Source organism: Salvia miltiorrhiza, chromosome 2, assembly GCF_028751815.1.
Source record: "Salvia miltiorrhiza cultivar Shanhuang (shh) chromosome 2, IMPLAD_Smil_shh, whole genome shotgun sequence".
Lineage (NCBI taxonomy): Eukaryota > Viridiplantae > Streptophyta > Magnoliopsida > Lamiales > Lamiaceae > Salvia > Salvia miltiorrhiza.
In genome coordinates, this window is record NC_080388.1 from 72,664,159 (window position 1) to 72,692,133 (window position 27,975).

General features: G+C 36.7%; 6 protein-coding genes across 10 annotated transcripts; 3 read left to right on the plus strand and 3 right to left on the minus strand.

Moving 5' to 3' along the window:
- Positions 1 to 1,867: 1,867 nt before the first annotated feature.
- On the minus strand, positions 1,868 to 5,735 carry LOC131009110 (putative late blight resistance protein homolog R1B-14). 3 transcript variants are annotated; one of them, XR_009096403.1, is made up of 3 exons: positions 3,090 to 5,735; positions 2,684 to 2,883; positions 1,868 to 2,131 (listed from the first exon to the last, which is right to left on the minus strand). XR_009096403.1 is itself a non-coding variant. In XM_057936326.1 (3 exons), the coding sequence occupies exons 1-2, from the start codon at positions 5,568 to 5,570 to the stop codon at positions 2,782 to 2,784; spliced, it is 2,583 nt and encodes an 860-aa protein (XP_057792309.1). In that variant the 5' UTR covers positions 5,571 to 5,733; the 3' UTR covers positions 1,868 to 2,178; positions 2,770 to 2,781. The 3 variants fall into 3 exon arrangements, 2 of the variants coding, with proteins under 2 accessions (XP_057792309.1, XP_057792308.1); XM_057936326.1 differs by having other exon boundaries at positions 1,868 to 2,178; positions 2,770 to 2,883; positions 3,090 to 5,733; XM_057936325.1 differs by having other exon boundaries at positions 1,868 to 2,883.
- Positions 5,736 to 5,779: 44 nt separating this feature from the next.
- LOC131009112 (cytochrome P450 72A225-like) lies at positions 5,780 to 7,868 on the plus strand. Of its 2 annotated transcripts, none has more exons than XM_057936328.1 (3): positions 5,780 to 6,157; positions 6,366 to 6,580; positions 6,664 to 7,868. In XM_057936328.1, exons 1-3 carry the CDS (start codon positions 5,884 to 5,886, stop codon positions 7,720 to 7,722), a joined length of 1,548 nt encoding a protein of 515 aa, XP_057792311.1. In that variant the 5' UTR covers positions 5,780 to 5,883; the 3' UTR covers positions 7,723 to 7,868. The 2 variants fall into 2 exon arrangements, with proteins under 2 accessions (XP_057792311.1, XP_057792312.1); XM_057936329.1 differs by having other exon boundaries at positions 5,789 to 6,198; positions 6,316 to 6,580.
- Positions 7,869 to 7,931: 63 nt separating this feature from the next.
- On the minus strand, positions 7,932 to 11,606 carry LOC131009111 (cytochrome P450 CYP72A219-like). Its single transcript, XM_057936327.1, has 5 exons — positions 11,276 to 11,606; positions 10,965 to 11,185; positions 9,139 to 9,383; positions 8,579 to 8,963; positions 7,932 to 8,357 (listed from the first exon to the last, which is right to left on the minus strand). The coding sequence occupies exons 1-5, from the start codon at positions 11,547 to 11,549 to the stop codon at positions 7,932 to 7,934; spliced, it is 1,551 nt and encodes a 516-aa protein (XP_057792310.1). The 5' UTR covers positions 11,550 to 11,606.
- A 1,943-nt stretch (positions 11,607 to 13,549) lies between these two features.
- Positions 13,550 to 15,558, minus strand: LOC131009113 (subtilisin-like protease SBT4.3). 2 transcript variants are annotated; one of them, XM_057936330.1, is made up of 5 exons: positions 15,248 to 15,558; positions 14,801 to 14,879; positions 14,023 to 14,474; positions 13,830 to 13,941; positions 13,550 to 13,746 (listed from the first exon to the last, which is right to left on the minus strand). In XM_057936330.1, the coding sequence occupies exons 3-5, from the start codon at positions 14,229 to 14,231 to the stop codon at positions 13,597 to 13,599; spliced, it is 471 nt and encodes a 156-aa protein (XP_057792313.1). In that variant the 5' UTR covers positions 14,232 to 14,474; positions 14,801 to 14,879; positions 15,248 to 15,558; the 3' UTR covers positions 13,550 to 13,596. The 2 variants fall into 2 exon arrangements, with proteins under 2 accessions (XP_057792313.1, XP_057792314.1); XM_057936331.1 differs by lacking the exon at positions 15,248 to 15,558 and having other exon boundaries at positions 13,550 to 13,709; positions 14,801 to 15,130.
- A 329-nt stretch (positions 15,559 to 15,887) lies between these two features.
- On the plus strand, positions 15,888 to 19,982 carry LOC131009114 (cytochrome P450 72A397-like). The gene is made up of 5 exons (XM_057936332.1): positions 15,888 to 16,324; positions 16,878 to 17,098; positions 17,433 to 17,677; positions 18,227 to 18,611; positions 19,418 to 19,982. Exons 1-5 carry the CDS (start codon positions 16,045 to 16,047, stop codon positions 19,844 to 19,846), a joined length of 1,560 nt encoding a protein of 519 aa, XP_057792315.1. The 5' UTR covers positions 15,888 to 16,044; the 3' UTR covers positions 19,847 to 19,982.
- Positions 19,983 to 21,261: 1,279 nt separating this feature from the next.
- LOC131009116 (cytochrome P450 72A397-like) lies at positions 21,262 to 27,962 on the plus strand. The gene is made up of 5 exons (XM_057936334.1): positions 21,262 to 21,732; positions 25,231 to 25,451; positions 25,525 to 25,769; positions 26,311 to 26,695; positions 27,296 to 27,962. Exons 1-5 carry the CDS (start codon positions 21,456 to 21,458, stop codon positions 27,722 to 27,724), a joined length of 1,557 nt encoding a protein of 518 aa, XP_057792317.1. The 5' UTR covers positions 21,262 to 21,455; the 3' UTR covers positions 27,725 to 27,962.
- The last annotated feature ends 13 nt before the right edge of the window (positions 27,963 to 27,975 follow it).

Consider the following 27,975-nt stretch of genomic DNA (forward strand, 5'->3'; position numbering starts at 1 on the left):
TGCGCTCTTGTTGAAGGCTTTTGAAATGCTTTACATCCCTGGTTGGAAATTTTTGCCAACCAGAACAAACAAAAGGATGAAAGAAATAGCCATGGAAGTGGACTCATCAATTCTTGGCATCATCAATAAAAGAATGCAAATGATTGAAGCAGGGGAAGTAACAGAGTCCAATATAAACTTTTAATAATATAGTTTAAAATTTTAAGAACCCAAAATTGATATATTAAATAGATTCAATCCACCCAAATGGCCATAATGAAGAATGAAAATCAAATTTTGTCCACCATTTGAAAAAACACAAATTTTGGCCATTTTTATTGATTTGGACGCTTTTGCCCTTAATGAGGCGGACTGGGTAGGATCAGACACGCGGGTCGCGTGCCGGGTCGGGTTAGGCACTTATGGCACTATTAGTGCCATAAGTGCCATAAGTGCCATAAGTGCACACTTCCCCCTAGGGTTTAGATATTCCATTTAGGGTTTAGATTATTCATTTGGGGTTTAGATGTTCCATTTAGGGTTTAGATTATCCATTTAGGGTTTAGATGTTCCATTTAGGGTTTAAATGATGTTGTTGTTTCTGTATTTGTGCTGATGACCATTTTACTTAGTTTTATTTTGAATTTCGTTGGCACTTATGGCACTAATAGTGCCATAAGTGCCAAAATGACTATTTTACTTGGTTTTATTTTGGATTTTCGATGGCACTTATGGCACTAATAGTGCCATAAGTGCCTAACCCGACCCGGCACGCGACCCGCGTGTCTGACCCTACCCAGTCCGCCCAATTAAGGGCAAAAGCGTCCCAAAGCTATAAAAATGGCCAAAATTTGTGTTTTTTCAATGTGTGGCCATAAATTGTGTTTTATGCTTCATTTTGGCTACTTCAAAATTTTACTCTATTAAATAAGTAACTCTTAATTTTGCTATATTAATGGATTAATGTTATTTTCTCAAAATGAGATTTAATTTAATTATTTGCGCTACAATCTATAAATTTAATCATTATAATACAATGCTCATTATAATCAAAATTTGAAAATTAGCCGCAGTCATTGAAAAGTATTCCAACTATGTTTCAGAAATTATTCTGAAATTTTGAAAGTATTCCAACTCAACTCGTTTTTCCTCGCATATTTTTTAGGTATGGAGTTCAACTATTTGAGAGTCCTAAATTGAATTAATATCAAAATTAAATTTATTTTCGTTGAATTTAGTTTGATAAAATTGATCGATGCTTGAAATAGAGGTAGTCAGGTAGATGAATTTTTAATCTTTTATTTGATACCTCTTATTTAATCTTTTATTTGATAGCTCTTATTTAAACTATAATTGGTAGTTTTAATATATAAAAGCAAGAGTAATAAAATTATTAATTTTTTATTGTTTTGTAGTACTTTAAATGGAGAATCAACATATTTCAAAGAAAGGAAAAGGTCTTATATCATCTTTCTTTAAGAAACGTAATCGTCAAGATATTCAAAACAATGAAGGTAGCTCGGAACCTTCAACCACAGCTTTCCAAAATCAAACTAATCAATCTCCTCCGACTCCTATTGAGCAAGATCCAGTTACATCTATTGAGTGTGATCCGGGTAAAAGGAAACAATTATGGGAATATTTTGTTAATGTACGAGATGATATAAGACGTGCATATCTAAAAGTTGGGCCTTATCAACCGAAATTGGAAGTGTATCCTATTACAAAGTTCGACACGCAAAATCGTAGTTTTCAGAAGAGATGGTTTGACAAGTTTCATTGGTTGGAGTATTCACTTTCCACAAAATAAGCAATATTGTTTCTATTGCTTTCTTTTCATCAGTGATGTTAATATGCCTAGCTCTTCTGCATTAGTCAAGGAAGAATTTGACAATTGGAAAAGAATAAATCAAGGAAATAAATGTGCATTTCTTACTCATGTTGGTTCTGCAGCTACATCACCACATACTATATGCTTAATACATCTTATTTTGACATTGCATGTTTCTACTGCTACAACTGAACAACATTTTCTTCAATGAAGCATGTGAAAACGGCACTTCGTAACAAGATGGGGGATGATTTACTTGAAGATTCGCTAATGCTTTATATAATATATTGAGAGAGACTTTGTTAAAGATATACATATAGACTAAGTTATTGATAAATTTTAGGGTTAATAGTGTTTTATGTCCCGAACTTTCAGCGTTTTCCACAAAATGTCCCGAACTTTCATTTTCTCCTAAAAAACCCCGAACTTTCAGTTTTTTCCATAAAATGTCCTGCTATACAAAATTCGATGACGGAAAGATGATAAAAAAATCCCGAACTTTCACCGTTTTCCAACAATGGTGGTTCTCAGTATGGTTTTTCAACAATAGTGGTCCCCAAAATATTTCTTCCAGCGAGATAATTCATCTTTTTTTTTTTTTGATGAAATTGCATTATAAATAATACAAACCACACACACACCCCACCTAGTGGTTATTGTGGCCGAGAGTATTCGAACCTGTGATCTCTTGGACAACAGGCAACCACCCCAACCACTAGGCCATCCCAAGGGGACAATAATTCATCTTTTTGTCATCGAATTTTGTATAGCAGGACATTTTATGGAAAAAACTGAAAGTTCAGGGTTTTTTAGGAGAAAATGAAAGTTCGGGACATTTTGTGGAAAACGTTGAAAGTTCGGGACATAAAATACTATTAACCCTAAATTTTATGTATTGAAGTCTCACAGGGCACAACTTATGTGAACATCGAAATATTTTGTTATTTTGAAAATTTAACGTGTTGAAGTATTTAATTTTCAGCCCGCTCCACTATTAAATCCTGGATGAACGCAATTAATGCTATTGTTGCTGGTGCTGTAACTGTAACCCTTCCCATCAGATTCTTCCAATCCTGAAAACATAATCACGAAACTCAACCACAAAATAGGCAGAAACATAATCAAATTATCAATGTCGACAATGAATCAAAGAGAAAGAGATAGAGCCGACTTCTTTTCTGAGAAAGAATATCTAGGCTGGGATGAGATTTAGAATCCTGAATTGTTGTATCTAGGCAGAAGTGTTATGCGTTTTGAAATAACAATGAAGTGGACTTACCCGATAACGCGTGCAATGAACTTGAAGGGCATCGTTTCCGCATTCACGTTGTTCCTCTTGGATCCGTTTCACACACTTTACAAGAGATTTGTGAACAGAATAAACATCAATCAATTCAAGTGTTGGTATATGTCCAATGTCACTTGGTATCTTGCTCAAGCGAGAACAATCAAAAAGCACAAGGCACTTGAGTCTTGGGAAATGGCTCCCTTGAGTAACCCAATTCTTCAAATTACATTTATTAATCTCCAAAAACTCCAGACTAGGAAACTGGTCTTCCTTAGTTTCCCATGTACGGCCTCTGCAGGCACCATTTCTCAATTTGAGCACTTGAAGATTAGGCAGGGAGCCAATAGTTTCCATGTATTTCCATGGAAATCGCCATCCATTCAAGGTTAACTTTCTCAGCGACTCTGGAAAAACAGGCCGAACATTACGCGGGATAACATAACCATCCTCCATAACTAGTTTCAGCTTTTCAAGATGATGCAGAAAGACAAGATTGTAGAGCTGGTAGTTTTCTCTGAATTTGCCTCCAAAATAAGTGATTCCCAGCTTTCTCACATTGGGAATCATTTCTGTAATCTCTTTGGTACATACGAACCTTCTTCCTACCGAAAGCTCCAGCAGTCTATTCAGAGGAGAAGTCACTCCTGGATCAGGCAGAAGACTATAATAGGAAACAAGATGAGTCAATAGTGGCATCGTCCATATCTCTAATGGTAAATATACCACATCCTCTATGTAGCGCCTTAATCTGATCCTCGGACAGATGATCAATGTCCGGAGATTCCGAAGCCTAGATATGGCTGCTGGAATCTCATTTGGACACGCGAAAGCAAGGTACCTCAAGTGAAACAGGTCAAATACTTGAGCCGGCAACGGGTGCTCATTACAATCATCCACCACATCCAACACCCTCAACAATTTAAACACTCGTAGGGCGTCTAACGAACTTGCACTAATTAGTTGAAAGCATATAACAGAGCGGAGAGTTGAACAATAAGTTCTTGCAAGGAGAAATAGATCAGGATGAGCAATACTCACGCGGTGCTGAATATTTTCTTCCTCAGCTCTTCTTCTGCAGATCTCACGTACCAGATCATGCACGCTGCATTTTTTGATTTTGCCATCAGACTTCCTCTCTTTCACCAAAACTAGACTTCTCTTGACAAGATCTTCCAAATACTCAATGGCCCACTCTTCCAAGCTTCTACCGGCTCTTGGTTCCACAAATCCTTCAGAACTCCACAATTTGATGAGCTTTGAGGCACGAATCTCGTAATCTTCGGGGAAGGCTGCCACGTACAGGAAGCATGACCTCAAATGATGAGGCAAGTTGGTGTAACTCAAAGATATTATCTTCTCCAACTCCCCAGCTGAGCCTACCTTCTCTGCAACTTGTTTCCATGAGAATTCAGTCTCACTCACTGCGGACAACATACCTGCAACTAGCACAATTGCAAGGGGCAATCCTCCGCTCCTTCTGGCAATCTCCACTCCAATCTCCTCCAAATGAGATGGACAATCTTTGCTCGGAAACACCTTCTTCTTGAGCAGATCCCAGCTTTGATGCTGATCCATGAAACGCATCTGATGAAGATGACTGCTAGAGTAAGAAGCCACATCCACTAACCTCGTGGTTATCACAATTCGACTCCCATTACCGTCATCAGGAAAATAAATGTTAACATCATCCCAAGCGTTTTGACTCCACATATCATCCAATACGATGAGGTACTTCCTTCCCTTCAAGATTTTGTGGACTTTTACCTCCAAACACTCATTGCTCTGTTCAAATCTTTCAATGCCGACTTCTTCAAAGCAAGCTAAGAGATCCGAATAGATATTTTGGGCCTTGTAATCTTGTGATACTGTGACCCAAGCACGAATCTCGAAAGTCTCCGTGATCTTCGGATGGTGATAAACCTTCTGAGCCAGTGTTGTCTTCCCGATTCCTCCCATCCCCACGATTGGGATGATCTGGCGGTTGGATGATCCTCCGTTGAGCGAATCGACGATTTTTAGCAGATCCTCGTCAAGACCGACCGTGATGCCGCCGGAGAGCTGCTGCATTGACGATGAAATCCTCACAGTAGGGCTATCATCATCACCAAGCGCCGCCGAGTCTTCTGTTGTGAAGTCCTCTGCCTCTCGAGAAATCGAGTTGATTTCCTCCATCGCCTTTTCTAGGTCATTATGAAGATGATGAGGGTTGTTTGTAGTCGAATAATAATGATTCCAAATTTGGTCGTACATGAAATGCTCGATGATATCCTCTGCCTGGTTGGCGGAGCCCCTGATTCTTGCTTCCAAGCTGCTGGCTTGCTTTGGAAACTTGTGGAAAGCTTCTCGCAAGAAAATAACTTTTCCACGGAGCAGTGTGACTTGTTGTTTTTCATCGTGGGAGATGAGGTATTGATCGTGATTGAGGATTTGGTGTGTTGTTTGGGCAAGTGAAGACAGAGCAGCGTAGGCCATCTTTGAGCAAATCAAAGGAAGGAGAGATGAGAAGCGATGGTGGTTTAGGGAGAGATGAGCGAGGGAGGGAGAAACGTTGACGGAGAAGACCTCCAATGTCTAAGGTGTGTGGATGTGAATTAGAGTTGGTTGTGTGGTGTGAAGTAGAATACGTGTAGCAAAAAAGTTGTGTTCGTATTTGGTTATGTTCGTGTAATGTAAAGCATCAAAGTCAAACTAAAAGTCTATTATTACTCTCGGAGCTGAAATTCTTCACTCCACCACGTTCAACGCAGAACCAAAAACTGAGAGAGAGAGAGAGAGAGGGAGATTCATGGAAATATTATACAGCATATTGGCGGTTTTCTGCGCTGTTTTTCTCTCACATAATGCATGGAAATTCTTGAAGAGGGTTTGGTTTGAGCCAAGAAAGGTGGAAAAACGGCTAAGGCAAGAGGGCTTCAGTGGAAACAGCTACAGATTTATCACCGGCGACTTCAAAGAAATAGCCGCCACGGACAAACAAGCTCACTCCAAACCCATCGCATTTTCCAACGATATAGCGCCTCGTGTCATCCCCTTCATTCATCAATCCCTTCTAAAATACGGTATCACGTTTTTCAGTTTCAGTTATGAATATTCTATTAAGGTGTGTTCTCTTTGATTGTAAATTTATCATGGAAAAAGGAAGAAATGATTTAAAGGTTTGTTTATATATCCTTCATTTTCTCATGATAATTTATAACCAAAGAGAACGCACCCTTAGTAGTTTATGTTTAGGCTGAATATTTTGATATATGGTGAAATTATATATAGGTGAAAACTGTTTCATATGGTATGGCTCAAAGCCTGCAGTAGTTATCTCGGATCACAAAATGATAAAAGAGATTCTGTCCAAGAATTATGTTTTTCAGAAGACTTCAACTCCACTAGATAAGCTGCTAGCACAAGGCGTGGCAACGTACGAAGCAGATAAATGGGCAAAGCATAGAAGACTACTAAATCCTGCTTTTCATCTAGAGAAATTGAAGGTAAAAACAGAGCCCAACAGCTTCTGTTCATCTCTCTTAGATGCAATGCAACTAATTAAAAAGTTTGGCATAATATGTTGCAGCTTATGCTTCCGTCGTTTTACTTGAGCTGTGGTGACATGTTGAGCAAGTTGGATGAGATAATACCAAGTGAGGGAGCATGTGAAGTGGATGTGTGGCCTCATCTTCAAGCCCTCACGAGAGATGTGATCTCGCGCACTGCGTTTGGGAGCAACTACGAAGAAGGTAGAAAGATATTCGAGCTCCAGAAAGAGCAAGGCGTGCTCTTGTTGAAGGCGTTTCAAATGCTTTACATCCCCGGTTGGAGATTCTTGCCAACGAGAACAACCAAAAGGATGAAAGAAATAGCCATGGAAGTGGACTCATCAATTCTAGGCATCATAAATAAAAGAATGCAAATGATTGAAGCAGGGGAAATAACAGAGTCCAATGACTTGCTTGGAATATTGTTGGAGTCCAATTACAAGGAGATCCAGAAGAATGGTGAAGATCTTGGGATGAGCTTGCGCGAGGTGATTGATGAGTGCAAACTCTTCTACCTTGCCGGGCAGGAAACAACGTCTACCCTGCTCGTGTGGACCATGATTCTGCTGAGCAAGCATCCGGACTGGCAGGCTCGAGCCAGAGACGAGGTCCTGCAAGTTCTTGGCAGCCATGAACCAGATTTCCAAGAGCTGAGCCGCCTCCAGATTGTGACAATGATTTTTCACGAGGTTCTGAGATTGTATCCGGCTGCAGCTATTCTGAGACGAACCATTCATAAGGAGACGACGCTAGGGAATGTGAGCCTACCTGCTGGAGTGAACCTCTTCCTACCTACACTGCTACTGCAACATGACTGCAAGATATGGGGAGAAGATGCAAAGGAATTCAATCCAGAGAGGTTTAGAGAAGGCGTTTCCAAGGCAACGAGAGGGCAGCTCGTGTACTTCCCGTTTGGTGGAGGCCCTCGGATATGCATTGGCCAGAACTTTGCCATGCTAGAAGCAAAAATGGCACTGGCCCTCATCTTGAAGCATTATTCATTCGAGCTTTCTCCTTCGTATGCACACGCGCCCGATCTGGTATTGTCGCTCCAACCTCAATATGGCGCGCCATTGATCATGCACAGACTCTATTAGGCCTTGCTGCAAACTGTGTTTTAATTTGTTGTTGTTATAAGCTTATCTCTCTCTCTCTCTGTTTCCCATGTTTGTGATATGAGGCATCATAGCATACTTAAGACATACATTTCTTTGTATAAATAAAGGGAAGCTAGTTTTTCAAATTACATTATGAAATATGTAAGATCATAGTTATTGATGCAATGTGGAAACAAATGTCGAAATCTCTAGACACGGCGCAGAGTCAAATGAACTCCGTGCTGTGGCTGCATGGTGAAGATGTTCTGAGGGGCGTGCGTGTACGAGGGCGAGAGCTCGACAGATAAACGCTGCAGAATCATTGCCAGCACAATTTTGGCCTCCACCATCGCGAAATTCTGTCCGAGGCATATCCGAGGCCCCCACCCGAAGGGGAAGAACATGCCGGGGCCCTTCATCGCCTTCGCCACCCCATCACTAAACCTCCCCGGATTGAACTCCATTACGTCGTCGCCCCAGAACTCGCGGTTGTGATGCAACAACAGGATCGGCATTGTAAGACCAATCCCTTTAGGCAATGTGTATTTGCCTAACTTGACTTCCTCATTCGTTTGTCGGAGCAGCGTAACTACCGGCGGATAAAACCTCAACACCTCGAACAGTATCATCGAAACCTGCCATAAGTGTTGTACCAAGTTAGTTAGTGTTAAGGTTAATGCTCAAAATTAGATTCTTGATTTATGTCTCATACTCCATCTGTCCTTCAAATTTATGCACACTCTCTTTTTGGACACTTTCCCACGCATAATTTTCATAATTTTACCCTTAATATGGGACTCTTTCTCCACTATCAATACTTCAAATAACTTTTTATTAAAACTCGTGCCGTGGTTACCTGTTTGAGTTGATTTAAGCCCTCATAATTTGGTTTGTCTTTGCCAAAGACATTGAAGATTTCTTCTCTAGCTCTCTTCTGCCACTCTTGGTGTCTGCCTAGTAAAACCAGTGTCCAGGAAAGCAATGTCGAGGTCGTCTCTTGGCCCGCGAAGTAGAAGAGCTTGCATTCTTCTATGATTTCATCAATGGTCATTCCAAAGCTCTTGTTGCCATGCTGCTCGATCTCTTGGAAGTTGGACTCGAGCAGCATCCCTAGCAAGTCCGGATTGACGGCCTCCCCTGATTTGATCGCGTTCACCCTCTTATCGATGAGGCCTCGAATGATGGGGCGGACTTGGCCCTCGATCTCCTTCATTCTCTTGTTCCTTTTGGTTGGCAAAAACCTTAAAAAACAAACACACACACACATTTGCTTGTGGACATCCAATCATTTTTGACAATATATTCTCTCTCTATACTTAATATTTAAATAATTTTCATCAACCAACTTTATCTACTTTTTACATATTTCTTAATCTCCGTACCTAAAAGTAATGGGACGGAGGTAGTATGCTTTACCGTGCTCCTGGAAAATAGAATGAACGCAGAGCGGCAAGAACGTGGTCAGCCTGTTCCTTCTGCAGCTCGAATATTCGCCTCCCTTCTTCGTAGCTGCTGCCGAATGCAGTTCTTGAGATGGCGTCGCTCGTTATGTTTTCCAAATACGGCCACACGTCCAGCTCACACGACCCTTCCGCGGACATCTTACTCTCTATTTCGCTCAGAACCTCCTCGCAGCTCATGTAGAAGGCAGGCACCATCAGCTGCCCAACAAAAAAACTAAGCCTCTCACATCACCACATTACATATGTACTATATAGATTATGACTGAATAAAAATCTCACTTAACGTAAAACCGTTTCTACTTAATTTATAAAATAACTGCACTTTCGGAGTTCTGGGTTCGAATTTTACAGAGGTTGCAATTACATGACCACACTGCTTGTCCTTAACCTATAGGGGCTTGTTTGTTTGGCATGGATTATGTTATAGGAAAGTAATCTGATTCCGAAATTTTGAAGTTGTGTATTTGGTTGATTTTTATATCAAATAAAATAAGTAATAACAATAAGGAAAATAGTGCTAATTTTATCGAGTTCTTATTTCTCAACTTTTATTATGCATTCTCTCAATCTCGGAAGAGTATTCTTAGTTTGTTTGGATTTTTTTTTTTTAATAATTGTTAGGTGAACATGAAAAAAAAGGGTCCATTTTTGTGAGTGGAGTGAAAAAATATTGGTGGACCATATTGGTAAAATTGTAAATAAGTGTTGAAAGTAAGGATATCAATTAAGAATGTATTTACTATGATGTAAAATTTTCATTGGAAAAAGATGGATAAGAAAATATTATTTTTTTCCTCCTTTTTTGATCATATGTTTACTAGAGATGAAAATATGATAAATTGTTGGAAAAAAATTTCACACACCCCCCCCCCTAGGATAATATTATCCAACATTAGAGACAAAAGGAGTGAAAAGAAGCTGCCTGAGAAAATATTCCACTCCGCCGGAGAAATTTTTTCATCATAGTAAATATATGAAAATAGTGGAAAATGAGTGAAAAATATATTTTTTCTCTCCTTTACTATCAAAGTAAACATACCTTAAGGGGTTAGTATTGAGATCATATCTAAAAATAGGTTGTTCATAATCTTATGAGACGGACGAAAAATAAAAGTAAACATATTTTTCTTGAATGAAGGGAGTATCATTTTTCTGCATTCTCAAGATTCTTGTGTATTTAATATTATTTTTATTATTTTATAAAAATATAAACTCAAAATGTCATACTTATGATAGAAGAAAATTATTATTATTATTATTACTATTATTATTATTATTATTTAGGGATTAGGGTACCACCACCCCTACCCCTACTACTAGTACTACTAGTATTACTATAAATACTACTACTACTGCTATATCATTATTATAATTAAAATTAATTTAAGAAAATATTAATATAATTTTAGAATTACGGTTCATGTGGTATATACCTTAATAATACTATATATTTTTGTTATTAAAAGAAAGAAATTATGCATATTAATTACAAATTAAGTATTATATTTATTAGTTCATCATAAGATTTCATTTTCCACGGAATAATTTTTTTAAAAAAACATTCTCAATTAACATTATTTTCATGTCAAACAAATCGAGCCATAACGTAACTGCTATTTCATAATCCTGACTCAGGACAATTTCTATATATATTAAATGGAGTTAATATGTATATTAATTGTGAGGTCATAGTTTTTATGAAAAAATACATACTTTTACTATAAACCAATCCTATAATATAGTATAATCCAAGATATTTGTGTAAGAAAATTAGAAGACCTTCAATTTCTCAATGTGGAAAGCGGGATTGATGATTTTTCTGTGCTTAGCCCATTTGTCCTTCTCCAACGTCACCACCCCCGACGCGAACAAATCGGTGAGTGGATTCGGCGTCAGCGGCTTCCCAAACACGGCGTGCTTCGCCGTCACCTCCTTGATCAGGCCCACGTCTGTGATGATAACCGACGGCTGTGGCCCTTGCCAAAAGAAGGACTCATTTCCTGCAGAATATTTCATTTTTTACTTTTTAAAAAAAAAAAAAATTCAAGATTATGGTACTAATTAATTAAGTTCATCACACACATACATACCGTGTTTTTGCATGGTTTTGTGGACAAAAGTCATGACCCTTGGCTTGATATCATCCTCCAATCTGAGGGGCTTGGACAGGAGCTCGTGAATGGCGAGCCCTAGTTCTTTCAAATCACCAGCAGGGAATCTGTATGGGTTTCCCTTGAACCCTTGTTTTCTTAAGATTCTTTCTAGACGTTTCGGCGTCAAATACATCATGTTTAGAAGCTTCCATGCCTGTACTAACACAATCAAGGCGACGCAAGCTGCCAGAATTTGAAAGTGGGCTACCATTTTGTTTTTTTTTTTTTGGGTAGCATTTCGTGGGTTCTCTTCTCGCCGTTGTGCCTATATATATAAATAGAGAGAGAGAGAGAGTCTTACTTTGTGTTACGACATGTTTTCACTAATCACTATAGTTAAGGGACCTGTTTTATGATTTAGTCTCGAGTTTACCACGTCTTTAGGACACTAATGCAAATTAAGTGAGCTGTTATTTCTCATATAGTCATATTTCAGTTATTTTTGTGTGGCTATTTACTTGCCACTTAAATTTGAGGGCATAATAAGTAGTAGGTGAATATAATGAGCAATAATGAATTTGTGAAGCATGTATACAGTGGCGGATCCAGGATTTTTGAATTGAATTCCGCTTCTTGTTTCTACGTTTCAAATATCCTAAATAAATTGGGATCTAAAAATTGATTCAAAAATGCCAATAAAAGGCCTAGCTCAAGTGGCAAAACTGAGGCACCTAAAGACTCTCCTTTATAAGAGGTCTTAGATTCAATCTCACCTGCGTACGGTGTAGTTTCCCCACCTTTGTGTGGTGTGGTGGTTCGCTTGCCTGCGGTTATTTTCCCAACTTTATGTTGTGTAGAGGTCTTGCCCGCGTGCAATTAATGACTTATTTGATTATATAATATATAGATACCTCTCGATTAATGAAATTAATGACGTTGGTTGTTTTTCCTTCGTTAACCATCTCAAATCTTTGCCAATCTTTTCATATTCGGCATATTTAGGATTAATCTCAAAGCAAATTTCCTTCCAAATCAATTTTATCCTTACCCAAACAAATATTTTTTGGACAAGTGATTTTCGAATTGGTTGCGAGGGAAATGTTTAATCTTGATCTTATTTGATCTATAATATAATTTCTCTCCCGAGACCGAGATCAGCGATCTTAAGTATCCTCTTTTTCTTATCGAGCAACAGATTATGTTGCTTGAGATCGTGGTGGAGAACGTCGTGGCTGTGGCAGTGCGCCACCCCCTTGCGGAGTTGGTAAAGGAAACTCTGGATCAGCTGTGGCGGCAAGGGCCTAGGGTTGGGCCCCTTGTGGTGAGAATCAATGTATTTCTTGAGATCAGTGTCGAGATACTTAAAGACGAGGTAGAGGAGAAGCTTGCCGTTCTTGTTGTCGACGGGCTCGACGCGGAGAAGACCAACGACGTAGAGCGATTGAGAAAGCGTCTGGAGGAGGGAGAACTTGCAGTTTCATATGCGTTTCTAGGGCTGATTTTCTTACATTTTTTTGTTCACTCACGATTAATTCAAATTCCAGCATGGATTTTAATTTTTTTTAATTGACATAGTACGAAACGACGTCATTTTATGCCATGTCATTTGAAAAATATATTTATAAATTACATTGTAGCATTTGGTTAACCACATCACGTTTCTAGTGATTAGAAAAATGGACGACGAATATTTTTGATACAAACTTAATAGCTTGAGATTATATACGATATTTTTTATAGTTTAAGATATTTTTTTATAAAACGAATATAATTCAGGGTTTAATATTATCCATAATTAAATATGGATCTAATTTGACCCATTTACTCTCCACCTCTTTTTTAATTGCTTGAAAATTTATTTTCCCTTATCCAAGTATAAAATGACTAAATTCCGTTGACTCATATTTCCAGCTGACGAATGGATGTCACCTTTTTAAATAATTTGCACAAGAAAATAAGGAGCACTACAAGAAAAATGCTAATAGACAACATGCGAAGCGTGTCATCTATTTGAAAATCGCATGTCATCTATGTGGGTGTAGTCTATTGAGGGCGCTAATAGACAACATGCGCATGCGCGTTGTCTATTAGCTGATAGACAACGCGCATGTGCATGTTGTCTATTAGCTAATAGACGACGTGCATGCATCCGTCGTCTATTCGTTGAATTTTTTAATTTTTTATTTTAATTTTGCAATTATACTTAAATTTCTTATTTTTTAAATAAATATTTTATGAAATCTAAAAATTCATAATAAATAATTTAAAATATATACACAAATAATAAAAAGGTCATTCATTAGTTTCAAAGTTAATTATCATCCTACATTGAAAAAGTATCCATCATACAAACATCCTACATCAAACATCCTACATCCTACTACTCTTGGATCTTCAGGATATCCCGACGCCGTATTAGCCTCCGACCACGCTGCAATAATGTCCACTCCGGGTGCACTAACATCAGGCTACGTAACATGCATTTTCAAGAAAAAGACTTCATTTTCAAGAAATGGAATAACGACTAGAATTAGTAAATTATATATGTCACCTTGAGGATGTCCATGGTAATGGGATTGGGACCCCTTGAAGAAAAGGAGACAACAAAGGGAGCCATTGTTTCATTGACTTCATCACTCCTCAAAATGGTAGCTGTTGGATTCCTGCATGCATGCCCAAAACAATGAGTGAAAAAATCAACCAATCTTGAGAATTAAACAAGAATGGATATACCAAAAAAGCACCTAGTTCTATTGATATAATCATAAACTTGAGCACCATCAAGTGATCCCAAGTAAGAGGCCGGGAGGGGAAAAGAGAGAGCCACATCTCTTAACCGATCCTCGTACAGTATAGCTCCGGCTGCGCCAACGGCTGCCTCAGCCGCCTCAACACACTGTGCAGCAGCCACTAGTGTTGCAGCCGAGGCCACCGCCATGTCAGTCTTGGTCATCTGCTCATCCTTTCTAGCTCCAGACGACACGGCTGTGGCAGCCGCGATGGCAGCAATTGCAGCTGCTACACCAGCAACAGAAATGGCAGCATGAAGCTGTGCATTCTGCGCCCTCACCTCCTCTTTCTTCTTCTCCTTCCTATCCTTCAACCACCTCCCCACCGTCTTCCTTCCGCCTGCAGAGGTTCCAACCACGAAGCTGCTCTTGATCTGGTTGCTACTGCTAACATGATCATTGATCAACTGCATAAACAAACCAATCTCAACATCTAATTCACTAAACACTATACCTCATTTTGATGTGGAATTAAAGCTAAAAACTTGATTCCATTAATGAGATTAGCTCAAAAAGAGCCCACAAATAAACTGGACCAGTTGTCATTATGTAGTGTGAAGGTTTGTTTGTTAAGGAATCAACATGAACCACAACTTAAGAGAGAAAACTTCTATCACATGTCTTCTGCTTTACTTCTTCCCTTCACCATTAATCTTCACTAATGCAGAAACAGAGAAGAGCACCAATCTAAACGATAAACGAGCACCAATCTAAACGATAAACGACGGCGTACCGGAAAGGGTAGAGACCGTCTTCAAAGCCCTCCTCTGTTGATCTTTGTCATTTTGCAAAGCCAAATTCAACACAAATTTCTGCGGATGAATTCGTGTAATGCAGAACAAAATCACTTAAAATAAGGATCAATTGTCAGACTCGAGCAATAATTTAATCAATAACAACGCCAATGATTCTATAATATTACGGAATACACGAAATCTCCATCAATAACTAGAAGAAATTCATGAACTCAGACTCAAAGCAACAATCATAAGCCTTCCAGATCCAGAAAAAAGTGAAAATATAAGTAAATAAACCACCAAAACTTATAAGAAGCATTTTACCTAAAATAGTCAGAAAGAGAGAGAGAGATAGCGAGAGGCAGAGAGAGATCTAGGGCAGAGAGAGATCGAGAGCAAAGGAGATCGAGTGTGAGAGATGGAGAGAGAGATAGGGGGTTTACCTGAGATGGAGGAGTGGCGATGCGAGGAGCACGGCGGCGGCGCGGCAGAACTCGTCGGAGAACAGGATTGAACAAGATTTAAAAATCCTAGGTAGTTACTAATTTAAATTAAGGGAAAGAAAAAAGAAAGAAAGGAGGAGGGGAGAGAGACGCCAGCCTCGCCGCGCCGGAGGCGACGAGAACCGGCGACGTTCGCCGGAGAAATTTGGGAGAAGGAAACGGCAGAGAGGGAGGGAGAGAGAACATATTGCGTGAGGGAGAAAATTTGGATTTTGAGTAAATCTGAATTTTGATAGAGACGACGCAATTTTAGATGTTGTCTAATATGATAATAGACGACGTGCAACAGAGTCTTGTCGTCTATTGTTGGCGGTCATAGACGACAAACCCGAAACACGTCGTCTATTCTATAATAGACGACGTGTTTCGGGCTTGTCGTCTATGACCGCCAACAATAGACGACAAGACTCTGTTGCACGTCGTCTATTATCACATTAGACAACATGCTTGGCTGTGTGTTGTCTATTCCCTTGCTCATAGACAACGCGAATTTAAAATGCGTCGTCTATCACCTTATTACACAACATTCTTTGTTGAATGTCGTCTATTTCATGTAGTCTATGATCTAAATTCTTGTAGTGGAGTTGACTGACTTTTCCTGGTCTGAAATTTCCACTTTCTAGTGCCGTATAGTAGCAAATTAGGAAAAGCAGAGGGGCATAACAGTAAAAAAAGTGGATGCTATAATAAAAGCAGAGCATCATCTCAGCAAAGGCGATATCAAAGATTGATAAACTATGGAAATCGTATTATCCCAGATAATTGCTGCTGCTGCTGCTGCTGTTGCTGCTTTTGCGCTTGTGGTGAAATTACTGAACTGGGCATACCTGCGGCCGAAGCGGCTGGAGAAAGCCCTGAGGAAGCAGGGGCTGAATGGTAATTCCTACAGACTGCTGATTGGCGACTTGAGAGATTTCAACAAGGCCACGGAAGAAGCCAAGTCGAAGCCCATCAATCTCGACGATGATATCAAGACAAGAGTTGTGCCCTTTTTATTCAAAACGCTCTCCAAATTTGGTGTGTTATTTTCTACTACTTGCCTTCAAACTTTCCCAAAGTCGAAATTCAATACTGGTCTGGTTTTACTTAAATGCCTACTTTACTAATCTAGCTAGCGTATTTCTTTTTCACAAAGTGATTAAAAGAATTTTATTTAGACATTAAATTTAGTATTTAGTTAAGGGTTAATTTGTTTTAAATTCACGACCTTTATATAATTTTTGGTTTTCCTAAAACAAATACTACAAATTTGTTTTAAATACACAAATTTTTACATTTTCCAAAATTTCCCACAAAAGTTAACTCATATGAAATTGAATCCGACTTCTTGTCAGATTCTGCTAATATGGAATATGTTAAAAATTTAATTTGGTACAATTTATTTCACAATAATTGAACTATCCAAGTGTGAGAGTATTTAACATATATTGTATATATCTTCCACGTTTGTAGAATTCGACGCCACGTCAAATTCAATTTCATCGGAGTTAACTTTCGTGAAAAAAACTCTGAAAAAATGTGAAAGTTTGTGTATTTAGAATAAATTTGACTCTGAAATAACAACTTGCAGGAAAAGACTCGTTCTTCTGGTTTGGCCCGAACCCGACACTCATCGTAACAGATCCGGATCTAGTCAAGGAGATTCTGGGTAAGTCTGATTTGTTCCCGAAGGTGCGAAGCTCGAATCCGCTGACTAGGCTTCTTGCGCAAGGAGTTCAGAGCCACGAGAAAGAGAAATGGGCCAAGCACAGGAAGATCATCAACCCTGCATTCCACCTCGACAAACTCAAGGTTTCCATCTCTTTTGTGATATCATGTATAGTACTCTCTCCGTCCACTAAAAATGGGACACATTCATTGGGCACAGGTTTTAATAAAATTGGTGGTTAGTGGAGAAATGATCCTACCATTATTTGAAATGAGTAGTTGAGATTGAATTAAAGTTGATTTTTTTGTAAATAAGAGGTATTTATAAGGATAAAATATAAGGAAAAGAGATGGGCCCATGCAAGGAAAGTGCCCCATTTTTTGTGGACGCCAAATATAATAATTGTGCCTCATTTTTTGTGGACAGATGTAGCATGTTTCTTCTTATTAATTAATGTCACATCTTCTTCCACAACAGCTAATGATACCCGCCTTCTGTTTGAGCTGTGACCAAGTTGTGAGTGAATGGGAGAAGAGCCTTTCACCGGAAGGTTGTTGCGAGGTGGACGTGTGGCCTTACTTGCAAAAGGTAACGAGCGATGCAATATCAAGAACTGCGTTCGGCAGCAGCTACCAACAAGGCAGAAGGATATTCGAGCTGCAGAGCGAGCAGGCCAACTACGCCATGCACGCATTGCGCTCTGTATACATTCCTGGATGGAGGTAATTCAACGAGCGATTGACAGATACATAATTGAGTATTTTTACCGTTATCATGATTTCTTCAATCTCATCTTTTTAATGGCCAAGTGATAGTTTTTATCAAGGCCCATGAGATATTCTAAAATTTCAATCCATCTAAATATGCAATAAACTGTCATATACTCCTTCCGTCCACGATAAGTGCGATGTGGATCATAAGAGAGCAGGAAAAAGGGACCCACCAAAGTTGATTCGTTTAGGTAATTAATAAATAATTTGTGAAATGATTTTTTTTTTAAATATTGTGCTTGAACGAGAGAAAAAATACAAGGGTACACGTTCTGAAACCACATTTATTATGGACAAATGAAAATGTTAAAAATACCATACTTGTCTTGAACGGAGAGAATACTATTTTTATCTCTTTAACTAATCATCAAAAGATCCTCGTTTGTTGACCAAATCCGGCCTTCTTTTCCTTTCCATTTTTCCCTTTCTTGACTCATATCCCTTTCCCATGTTGAACCAAACTGCCCCTAACCTTGTTTGATGTGAGTTTACAATGTGCAGATATGTGCCGACAAAAAGGAACAAGAGAATGAAGGAGATCGCGAAGGAGGTTCGCTCCATAATCCAGCAACTCATCGATAAAAGGGTGGAAGCGATGGGAAGAGAGGAAGGCAGGCACGAGGACTTGCTGAGCATATTGCTGGAGTCGAATTCGCAAGAAATCGAAGAGCATGGTAGCAAGAGCTTCGGGATGAGCATGGACGACGTAGTGGAAGAGTGTAAGCTCTTCTATTTTGCAGGGCAGGAGACGACTGCATCGCTGCTCGTGTGGGCTCTGGTTTTGCTCAGCAAGCACCCGCATTGGCAGACGAGGGCGAGGGAGGAGGTACTGCAAGTCTTCGGCCATCAAACCCCCCATTTTGATGGCCTCAATCAGCTCAAGATCGTGAGTCGTTAATACTATTAATGATAATTAATTATATTATAAATGAAGAAGGGACACCCGATGGTTGAATAGGTAAATAAGTACTCCCTCCGTCCCACGAATCTTGACACGTTTGGATTCGGCACCGAAATTAAGGAGTTGTAGATTAGTGTTTTAAGTGTGTAGTTAATAAAATATAAAAGTGATAAAGTAGGAGATAGAAGGTAATAATTATTACCCAAAATGAAAATGTGTCAAGATTCGTGGAACTGCCCACAAAGAAAAACGTGTCAAGATTCGTAGGACGAAGGGAGTAATATATATTGAGGGTGTGTCTCTTTGGTTGATAAATCATCAAAAAAAGGAAGGATAACAAAGAATTCTTCCTTTAAATTCCATATTTCTTTTCCTTCTCTTTCTACAAAAGTGAATTTCACTATTTCTTACTCTTTCTTTACACTCCAAGAAAGTATGATTATCCATTCATTTTTGGCATGTGATAATATTATGCCTTTTTGACGTTAAAAAGGAGAAATGAAAAATAGTGAAATTCTTTTTTGTATAAAATGATGAAAAAGGAATATGAGATTTAAAGGAAATTTTTTTTGTTATCCTTCATTTTTCACATGATAAATTTATCAATCTAAAAGAACACATCCTAAAAATAATTATGTTGTATGGTAGTGTCCATAAATGGAAAAGAATTTACTTTGTCGACATATCAAAATGATAAAAATGAACTATTTTTCGGGAACAAAAAAAGTATTTTCAACCCAAACGTGAAATTAGTGGCAAAAGTGTGTTTAAGTTTCATTTCATGCCTGCAGGTGACCATGATTCTGTATGAGGTTTTGAGGCTCTACTCGCCGATAGTTGCTCAGAGGAGGCGAGTGAGCGAGGATACGAAGGTGGGGGAGCTGACATTGCCGGCCGGAGTTGAGTTCATGTTGTCGTCCATCTTGCTGCACCACGACCGCGAGATTTGGGGGGACGACGCGTTGGAGTTCAATCCGGGGAGGTTTGGAGAAGGAGTGGTGAAGGCGCAAAGGAAGAAGCAAGGTGTGTTCTTCCCGTTTGGGTGGGGGCCTCGCATCTGCATCGGGCAGACATTTGCGATGCTCGAAGCTAAAGTGGTGCTAGCTGTGATTCTGCAACGCTTCTGCTTCGAGCTTTCGCCTTCATATACGCATGCTCCTGCCGTAGTCGTCACCATCCAGCCGCAGCATGGGGCTCATCTACTTCTGCACAAGCTCTAGACGATATGATTAGATATAATATTAAAATATAAATGATCATATCCAATTCCATATCGAACTTATAATATTCTATATAAATGATTACATATAATAATTAGTTTTTCAACTAAAATAATATCTTATTTGATTTGATCAATTAAATGAGTTTCTTCCCCTCTCTCTCTCTCAAAAAAAAAAAAAAAAAATGAGTTCAAATAATTAGTTAATTGGTATAATTTGAATCTCTCATTTACTCTAAAACTACAGTTGATGGAAACTATTATTATTATTATTATCATTATTATCTCGAACTATACATAATCTCAATTTATTATTCAAATTAATAATATTTTAATGAAAATGTGCAGAATTAAATAAATACATAAGCTCGCGGAAAAAAAAAGAAAACATATATATTAATCATATACGATTGAATTAGTTTAATTTTTTGCCACTACTTTATTTTTTTCCTTAACTTTTGACTTTAGTCATTTGTTATGGTTTTTTCCAACTTTTATCTTTCTTTTATTTATTTTTTTCAAATTTTTAATCAAATAAATGTAACTAAAAGAATTGAAATAATCAAAATAACTTAAATATAACTAAAATTAGTGAGTCATGCAATCCTTTTATTATTCTTTTTGCCAACTTTTGCATTTCTTTTTTTTTTTATCGAAACTTTTCAATCAAAAGGAAAAATTAAATTGAAATTAATTAGTAAAACATAATCAAAACTTTTAGTGAGTTGTTTAATAAATTAGTACTCCCTTCATCCCGCGAATCTTGAGTCAATTCTTTTCGACACCAGGATTAAGAAAATAGTGTTTAATTTGTTAAGGTAGGTGAAAAAGTGAAAATGTGAATAAAAAGAATTTTTTTGTCATAAAAGGAAATCACTCATGATTCGTGGGACGACCGAAAAAGGAAAGTGACTCAAGATTCATGGGACGGAAGGAGTACAATATATTTATGGAAAAAATCTTAAATTATTATGGAAAGGTAGAACTTTGACTTTTACTAATTTGCCTAAATTATCGGACGAGGTTACATAGGTAAAATACTATATTAGTTAATTAGTACTAATTAAGTATTAATCAATAATTAAAGAAAATTACTACTCCCTCCGTCCCAATAAAAGTGGCCACCTTTCCATTTTGGTTTGTCCCATTAAAAGTGGCCACTTTCCTAAAATAGAAATATTTACTTTAATTAAGTCATATTAATTAAGTTAATTAAAGCTTCTAACTATACCTAATATGTATAAATATCCTATTATGTATATACATAATATGTATAAATATCACTACTCCTTTTCTAATTGCTTGAAATTTTATTTTCCCTTATCCAAGTAACAACGTTAAATCAATCTGTCATAAAGATGAGACAAAGTGTAAAACGATTAAATTCCGTTGACTCATATTTCCAGCTGACGAATTGATGATACCTTTTTAAATAATTTGCACAAGAAAACAATGAGTTGTCTGACTTTTCCTAGTCTGCAATTTCCACTTTCTAGTGCCGTAGAGTAGCAAAATACGAAAAGCAGAGGGGCATAACAGTAAAAAAAGTGGATGCTATAACAAAAGCAGATCTTCATCTCAGCAAAGGCGATAACAAAGACTGATAAACTATGGAAATCGTATTATCCCAAATAATTGTTGCTGCTGCTGTTGCTGCTGCTTTTGCGCTTGTGGTGAAATTACTGAACTGGGCATACCTGCGGCCGAAGCGGCTGGAGAAGGCCCTGAGGAAGCAGGGGCTGAATGGTAATTCCTACAGACTGCTGATTGGCGACTTGAGAGATTTCATGAAGGCCACGGAAGAAGCCAAGACGAAGCCCATCAATCTCGATGATGATATCAAGACAAGAGTTGTGCCCTTCTTCGTCAACACGCTCTCCAAATTTGGTGTGTTATTTTTGCCTTCAAATTTTTCGTTCCAAGTTTCCTTTTACTCCCAAAGTTGAAATTCAATACTGGTTTCGTTTCAAAGAATTTTATTTAGACATTAAATTTTGTATTTAGGGAAGGGAAAATTTGTTTTAAATCCATCAACTATACACAATTTTTGGTTTTTTTTCCCAAAACAAGAAATAGAAATTTGTTTTAAATACACACATTTTTAGAAATTTCCCACGAAGTCAATCTATTATATAATAGGATTAAGCCTTAACCTATGTGGCATATCTAAAATCTCACCATTTCAAAATTTACCATATATAATCTTCATCATTTATTAATTAATTAACTATTACATTCTATATAAAGATTCATTAATCATAATAAATATAATTAATAATAAATGTATATATATATATAATATTAACATTACATATAATTTAAATTAATAAATTTTATTATTTATTTTTTCTAGATAAAAATTATAATTACATATCTGATAAGAAAAAAATTACTATAATCTATATACGATAAATTATTTTAATTGAATGTTAGTGATTAGATGTATATTTGTTATTAATTTTATATTTCTCAATAGCGTACATATTATATGTATATGTTGCAATATATTATATTGTATGAATATATATATATATATATATATATATATATATAATATTTATATTCTTAATTTTCAATAAAATTAATTTTAAATTAAGTTTGAATTGAGACATGCACGTATATGTAAATTATAAACGGGTCCGGTCATTGATTTACATGTTTGCATAATAAGGCACAAATTCTATAAACTGATTACTTTAAAACAAAATCTTATTTTATGTCTATCAAAATAATTAAAATTTTATTTTTATTTTTTATAAAATAAATCCATACATTTTATTTATATAGGGAAGAAAAATATATTTTTCATTTCTGCAAACTTTATTTGTTTCTGTTCGTCCATTACTACAATAATAATAATAATAATAATAATAATAATAATAATAATAATAATAATAATAATAATAATAATAATAATAGATAAATTATGAAATTAGTAATGCATAAATGAAGAATTTAGATAAAGAACAATAGAGGATATGATGTTAAAATATATTAGAAATCTTTAATCATGTATCAAATTTATAATAATCTCAAACGAGTGAAGAATTCATATAAATCACCTCATTTCACATTGAGTATTTTTATAAGATTTCACCAAAATAAAACTTATACAAGAATAAGCTCTTGCTCTCCAAATTAAAAATCTACATTTAATTGGCGGAATGATTGAGACTAATACAATTTGAATTGTTTTGTCAATTATTTGACCAAATTTATTTAATTAAATACATGGTCTAATTAATTTAATTTGAAAAAATAAATTGGTTTGATTAAGTAAATTATTTCTTCAATTTAATTTGATTATAAAATAATATATTTTGTATAAAATTTTAAAAATAAAATTTGGATTCAACATAGATTTTTTATGAAAATCTATCAATTAAATTACTAAATAAATTAATACAATTTAAATCTCATGTCAACTTTCTTAAGCTACACACTAGATGATTTTCAAAATTTAGTTATGGTCTTTCAAACTTCAAACGAGATAATGTTCACGGGTCAATTTTATTCTTTCAATTTTCAGACGGAATGATTCTCGAAACTCAAGATTTGAAGATAATTAATGTTCACGAGTCCATTTTATTCTTTAAAATTTCAAAGGAAATGATGCTTGAAACTCAATTATGATATTTCAAGCTCCACATGAAATAATGCACAAAAAATTGTCAAGATTTTTCAAGCTGCATACAAGATGATGTTTAGAAGTTAGTTATGATCTTACAAGCTAAAGATGATAATGATCTTTAAAGCTACACACAAGATAATTCTTGTAACTTAATTGTGGTCATTCAAAGTTCAAATGAGATGATACTCACAAGTTAAATTTGTTTTTTTTAACTCCAAATGAGATGATTCTTGGAACCCAATGATAATATTTAGAACTAATAATGCATAAAAGTTTGTCAAGATTTTTTCAAGTTCCATACAAAATGATGTTTACAAGTTAGTTATGATGTTAGAAGCTCCAAATCATACAATCTCACAAGTCAACTTTATTTTTTAAAGCTCCAGATAGTGATGTTAAAAAAACTTGACGCATAAAATTCATTTTTCATATTTTAAGGTCTAGACGAGATGATACTCAAAAGTCTGATGTTCAAACATTAGTTGTCGTCTTCCGAAATTTAGATTATGATATGATCCTACAAGGTTCAGACGAGATGATGCTCATATGAAATAAAAGTTTCAATATCAATACATTTTTCAAAATATTATTAAATAAAAATCTACATAAAAAGAATATTTATTATTCTAACAAAAGGTTAACATTTAATTGAGGAATATGATTCAAATTAATATAATTTCCACTATATTATCTTAAATTAAATAAATTTAAAAATAATTTATATAATAAGTTAAAATAATTTCCCGTCGAAATTCGACGGGTTGCCCACTAGTTCATATGAAATTGAATTTGACGTGTATGGAATATGGTAAAAGCGGACGTTTATTTTACATGAGTTTATTTTACATGAGTGATTATATGCATGATTGAGTATTTTTATCTTCTAAGAATAGGATTTTCTTCAATCTCACTCTTTTCATTAGATAATAATCAAAGCAAAATTAGCTAAACTGATAGAACTAATCAAGGGCCTTAGAATATTCCAAAGTTTCAATACATTAAAGTAAATAATAGATTAACCTGAGTCAGAGGGGACAATAACTTAGGTTGATTTTGAAATTAGGACAATAACTTTCGGACTTATAAAAAAAGGACACTAATTAATAATTGTTGCACCCACATGACATTTATGGCCCAATTATCAAATTTTCGGACTTTTCCGCACAGAACAAGCACATGACAACCCGCAAGGAGGGGTTGATTATGTGGCAAGAACGTCATTTTTACGGCTCGACATGTGCTTAGTCCGTGCGGCTAAGCTCAAAAATTTGATAATTGGCCCATAAATGTCCTGCGAGTGCTACGCTTATTAATTAGTGTCCTATTTTTACAAATTCGAAAGTTATTGTTCTAATTTCCAAATCAACCTAAGTTAATATCCTAAATAACACCCTCTGACTCGATTAACCTTATTATTTTTATCTATCAAGATTAATCTTTCAAAGTAAGCGCCCCTAAAGGTTCAATTTGATTTATTTCACAATAACTGAACTATCCAAATATATATTAGAGTATTTAACATCATATATATCTTCTACGTTAGCAGAATTTGACACCATGTCAGGTTCAATTTCATCGGACTTAACTTTTGTAAGAAATTTCGAAAAATGTGAAAGTTTGTGTTTTTAGAATTTTTTTTGTGTTTCAAAAAAAATTGAAAAGACTACGTAAAGTTTGCGGATCTAAAACAAATTAACCCTTTAGTTAATTACCATAAAATAAAATAACTTTGATTCTGAATTAACAACTTGCAGGAAAAGATTCGTTCTTCTGGTTTGGCCCACACCCGACACTCATCGTAACGGATCCGGATCTAGCTAAGGAGATTCTGGGTAAGTCCGATTTGTTCTCGAAGGCGCGAAGCTCGAATCCGCTGTCTAGGCTGCTTGTGCAAGGAGTTCTGAGCCACGAGAAAGAGAAATGGGCCAAGCACAGGAAGATCATCAACCCTGCATTCCATCTCGACAAACTTAAGGTTTTCATCTCTTGCATGATAGCATATATAGTATGTTTCTTCTTATTAATTAATGCCATATCTTCCACTACAGCTAATGATACCCGCCTTCTGTTTGAGCTGCGACCAAGTTGTGAGTGAATGGGAGAAGAGCCTTTCACCAGAAGGTTGCTGCGAGGTGGACGTGTGGCCTTACTTGCAAAAGGTAACGAGCGATGCAATATCAAGAACTGCATTCGGCAGCAGCTACCAACAAGGCAGAAGGATATTCGAGCTGCAGAGCGAGCAGGCCGGCTACGCCATACACGCACTGCGCTCTGTCTACATTCCTGGATGGAGGTAATTCAACGAGCGATTTATATATATGTGATTGAGTATTTTTATCGTTACCATGATTTCTTCAATCTCATCTTTTTAATAGGATATGAATCAATCAAGTAATATTAGGCCAAGTGATAGTTTTTATCAAGGGCCGTGAGATCCTAAATTTCAATTCATCTAAACATGCAATAAACTGTCACATACTCCCTCCGTCCACGATAAGTGTGATGTGGATGAGAGAGCATGAAAAAGGGACCCACCAAAGTTGATTTGTTTAGGTAATTAATAAATGATTTGTGAAATGAATTTTTTTTAAATATTGTGCTTGAACAAGGGTAAAAATACAAAGGTATGAGTTCTAAAATAGCATGACCACATTTATTATGGACGAACGAAAATAATAAAAAGATCCTCGTTTGTTGACCAAACAAATTGAAAATTTGGAAATTCGATCCGGCCTTCTTTTCCTTTCAATTTTTCCCTTTCTTGACTCATATCCCTTTCCCATGTTGAACCAAACGGCCCCTAACCTTGTTTGATGTGAGTTTGCAATGTGCAGATATGTGCCGACGAAAAGGAACAAGAGAATGAAGGAGATCGCGAAGGAGGTTCGCTCCATAATCCAGCAACTCATTGATAGAAGGGTGGAAGCGATGGGAAGAGAGGAAGGCAGGCACGAGGATTTGCTGAGCATATTGCTGGAGTCGAATTCGCAAGAAATCGAAGAGCATGGTAGCAAGAGCTTCGGGATGAGCATGGACGACGTAGTGGAAGAGTGTAAGCTCTTCTATTTTGCAGGGCAGGAGACGACTGCATCGCTGCTCGTGTGGGCTCTGGTTTTGCTCAGCAAGCACCCGCATTGGCAGACGAGGGCGAGGGAGGAGGTACTGCAAGTCTTCGGCCATCAAACCCCCCATTTTGATGGCCTCAATCAGCTCAAGATCGTGAGTCGTTAATACTATTAATGATAATTAATTATATTATAAATGAAGAAGGGACACCTGATGGTAGAATAGGTAAATAAGTAAATATATATTGAGGATGTGTCTCTTTGGTTGATAAATTTATCATCAGAAAAAGGAAGGATAACAAATAATTATTCCTTTAAATTCCACAATATTTCTTTTCCTTCTCTTTCTACAAAAGTGAATTTCACTATTTCTTATTCTTTCTTTACACTCCAAGAAAGGATAATTATCCATTCATTTTTGGCATGTGATAATATTATGCTTTTTTGAAGTTAAAAGGAGAAATGAAAAATGGTGAAATTCTTTTCTGTATAAAATGACGGAAAAGTAATATGAAATTTAAAGGAATAATTTTTGTTATTCTTCACTTTTCCCATTATAAATTTATCAACTTAAAAGAACACATTCTAAGATAATATGTTGTATGGTAGTGTCCATAAATGAAAAGGAACTTTTTTTGTCGACATATCAAAATGATAAAAATGAACTATTTTTCAGGGAGAGAAAAAGTATTTTCAACCCAACACGTGAAATTAGTGGCAAAATGTGTGTTTAAGTTTCATTTCATGCCTGCAGGTGACCATGATTCTGTACGAGGTTTTGAGGCTCTACTCGCCGATAGTTGCTCAGAGGAGGCGACTGAGCAAGGATACGAAGGTGGGGGAGCTGGCATTGCCGGCCGGAGTTGAGTTCATCTTGCCCTCCATCTTGCTGCACCACGACCGCGAGATTTGGGGGGACGACGCGTTGGAGTTCAATCCGGGGAGGTTTGAAGAAGGAGTGGTCAAGGCGCAGAGGAAGAAGCAAGGTGTGTTCTTCCCGTTTGGGTGGGGGCCTCGCATCTGCATTGGGCAGACATTCGCGATGCTTGAAGCTAAAGTGGTGCTAGCTGTGATTCTGCAACGCTTCTACTTCGAGCTGTCGCCTTCATATACACATGCTCCTGCCACAGTCGTCACCATCCAGCCGCAGCATGGGGCTCATCTGCTTCTGCACAAGCTCTAGACGATATGATTGGAAATAATATTAAAATATAAATGATATATTCAATTCCGTATCGAACTTATAATAATATCTATCAAATGATTACAATATGATATAATTAGTTTTTCAACTAAAATAATACTTCATCCGTCCCTAAAATAAGTTCCTCTTTAGGGATGGTACAGGTTTTAAGGAAAATTTGTAAAATGTATTGATAGTGGAGAAAAAATGTTATACTTATTATTGGAAGTTGTGAAAATTAATGTGATAAT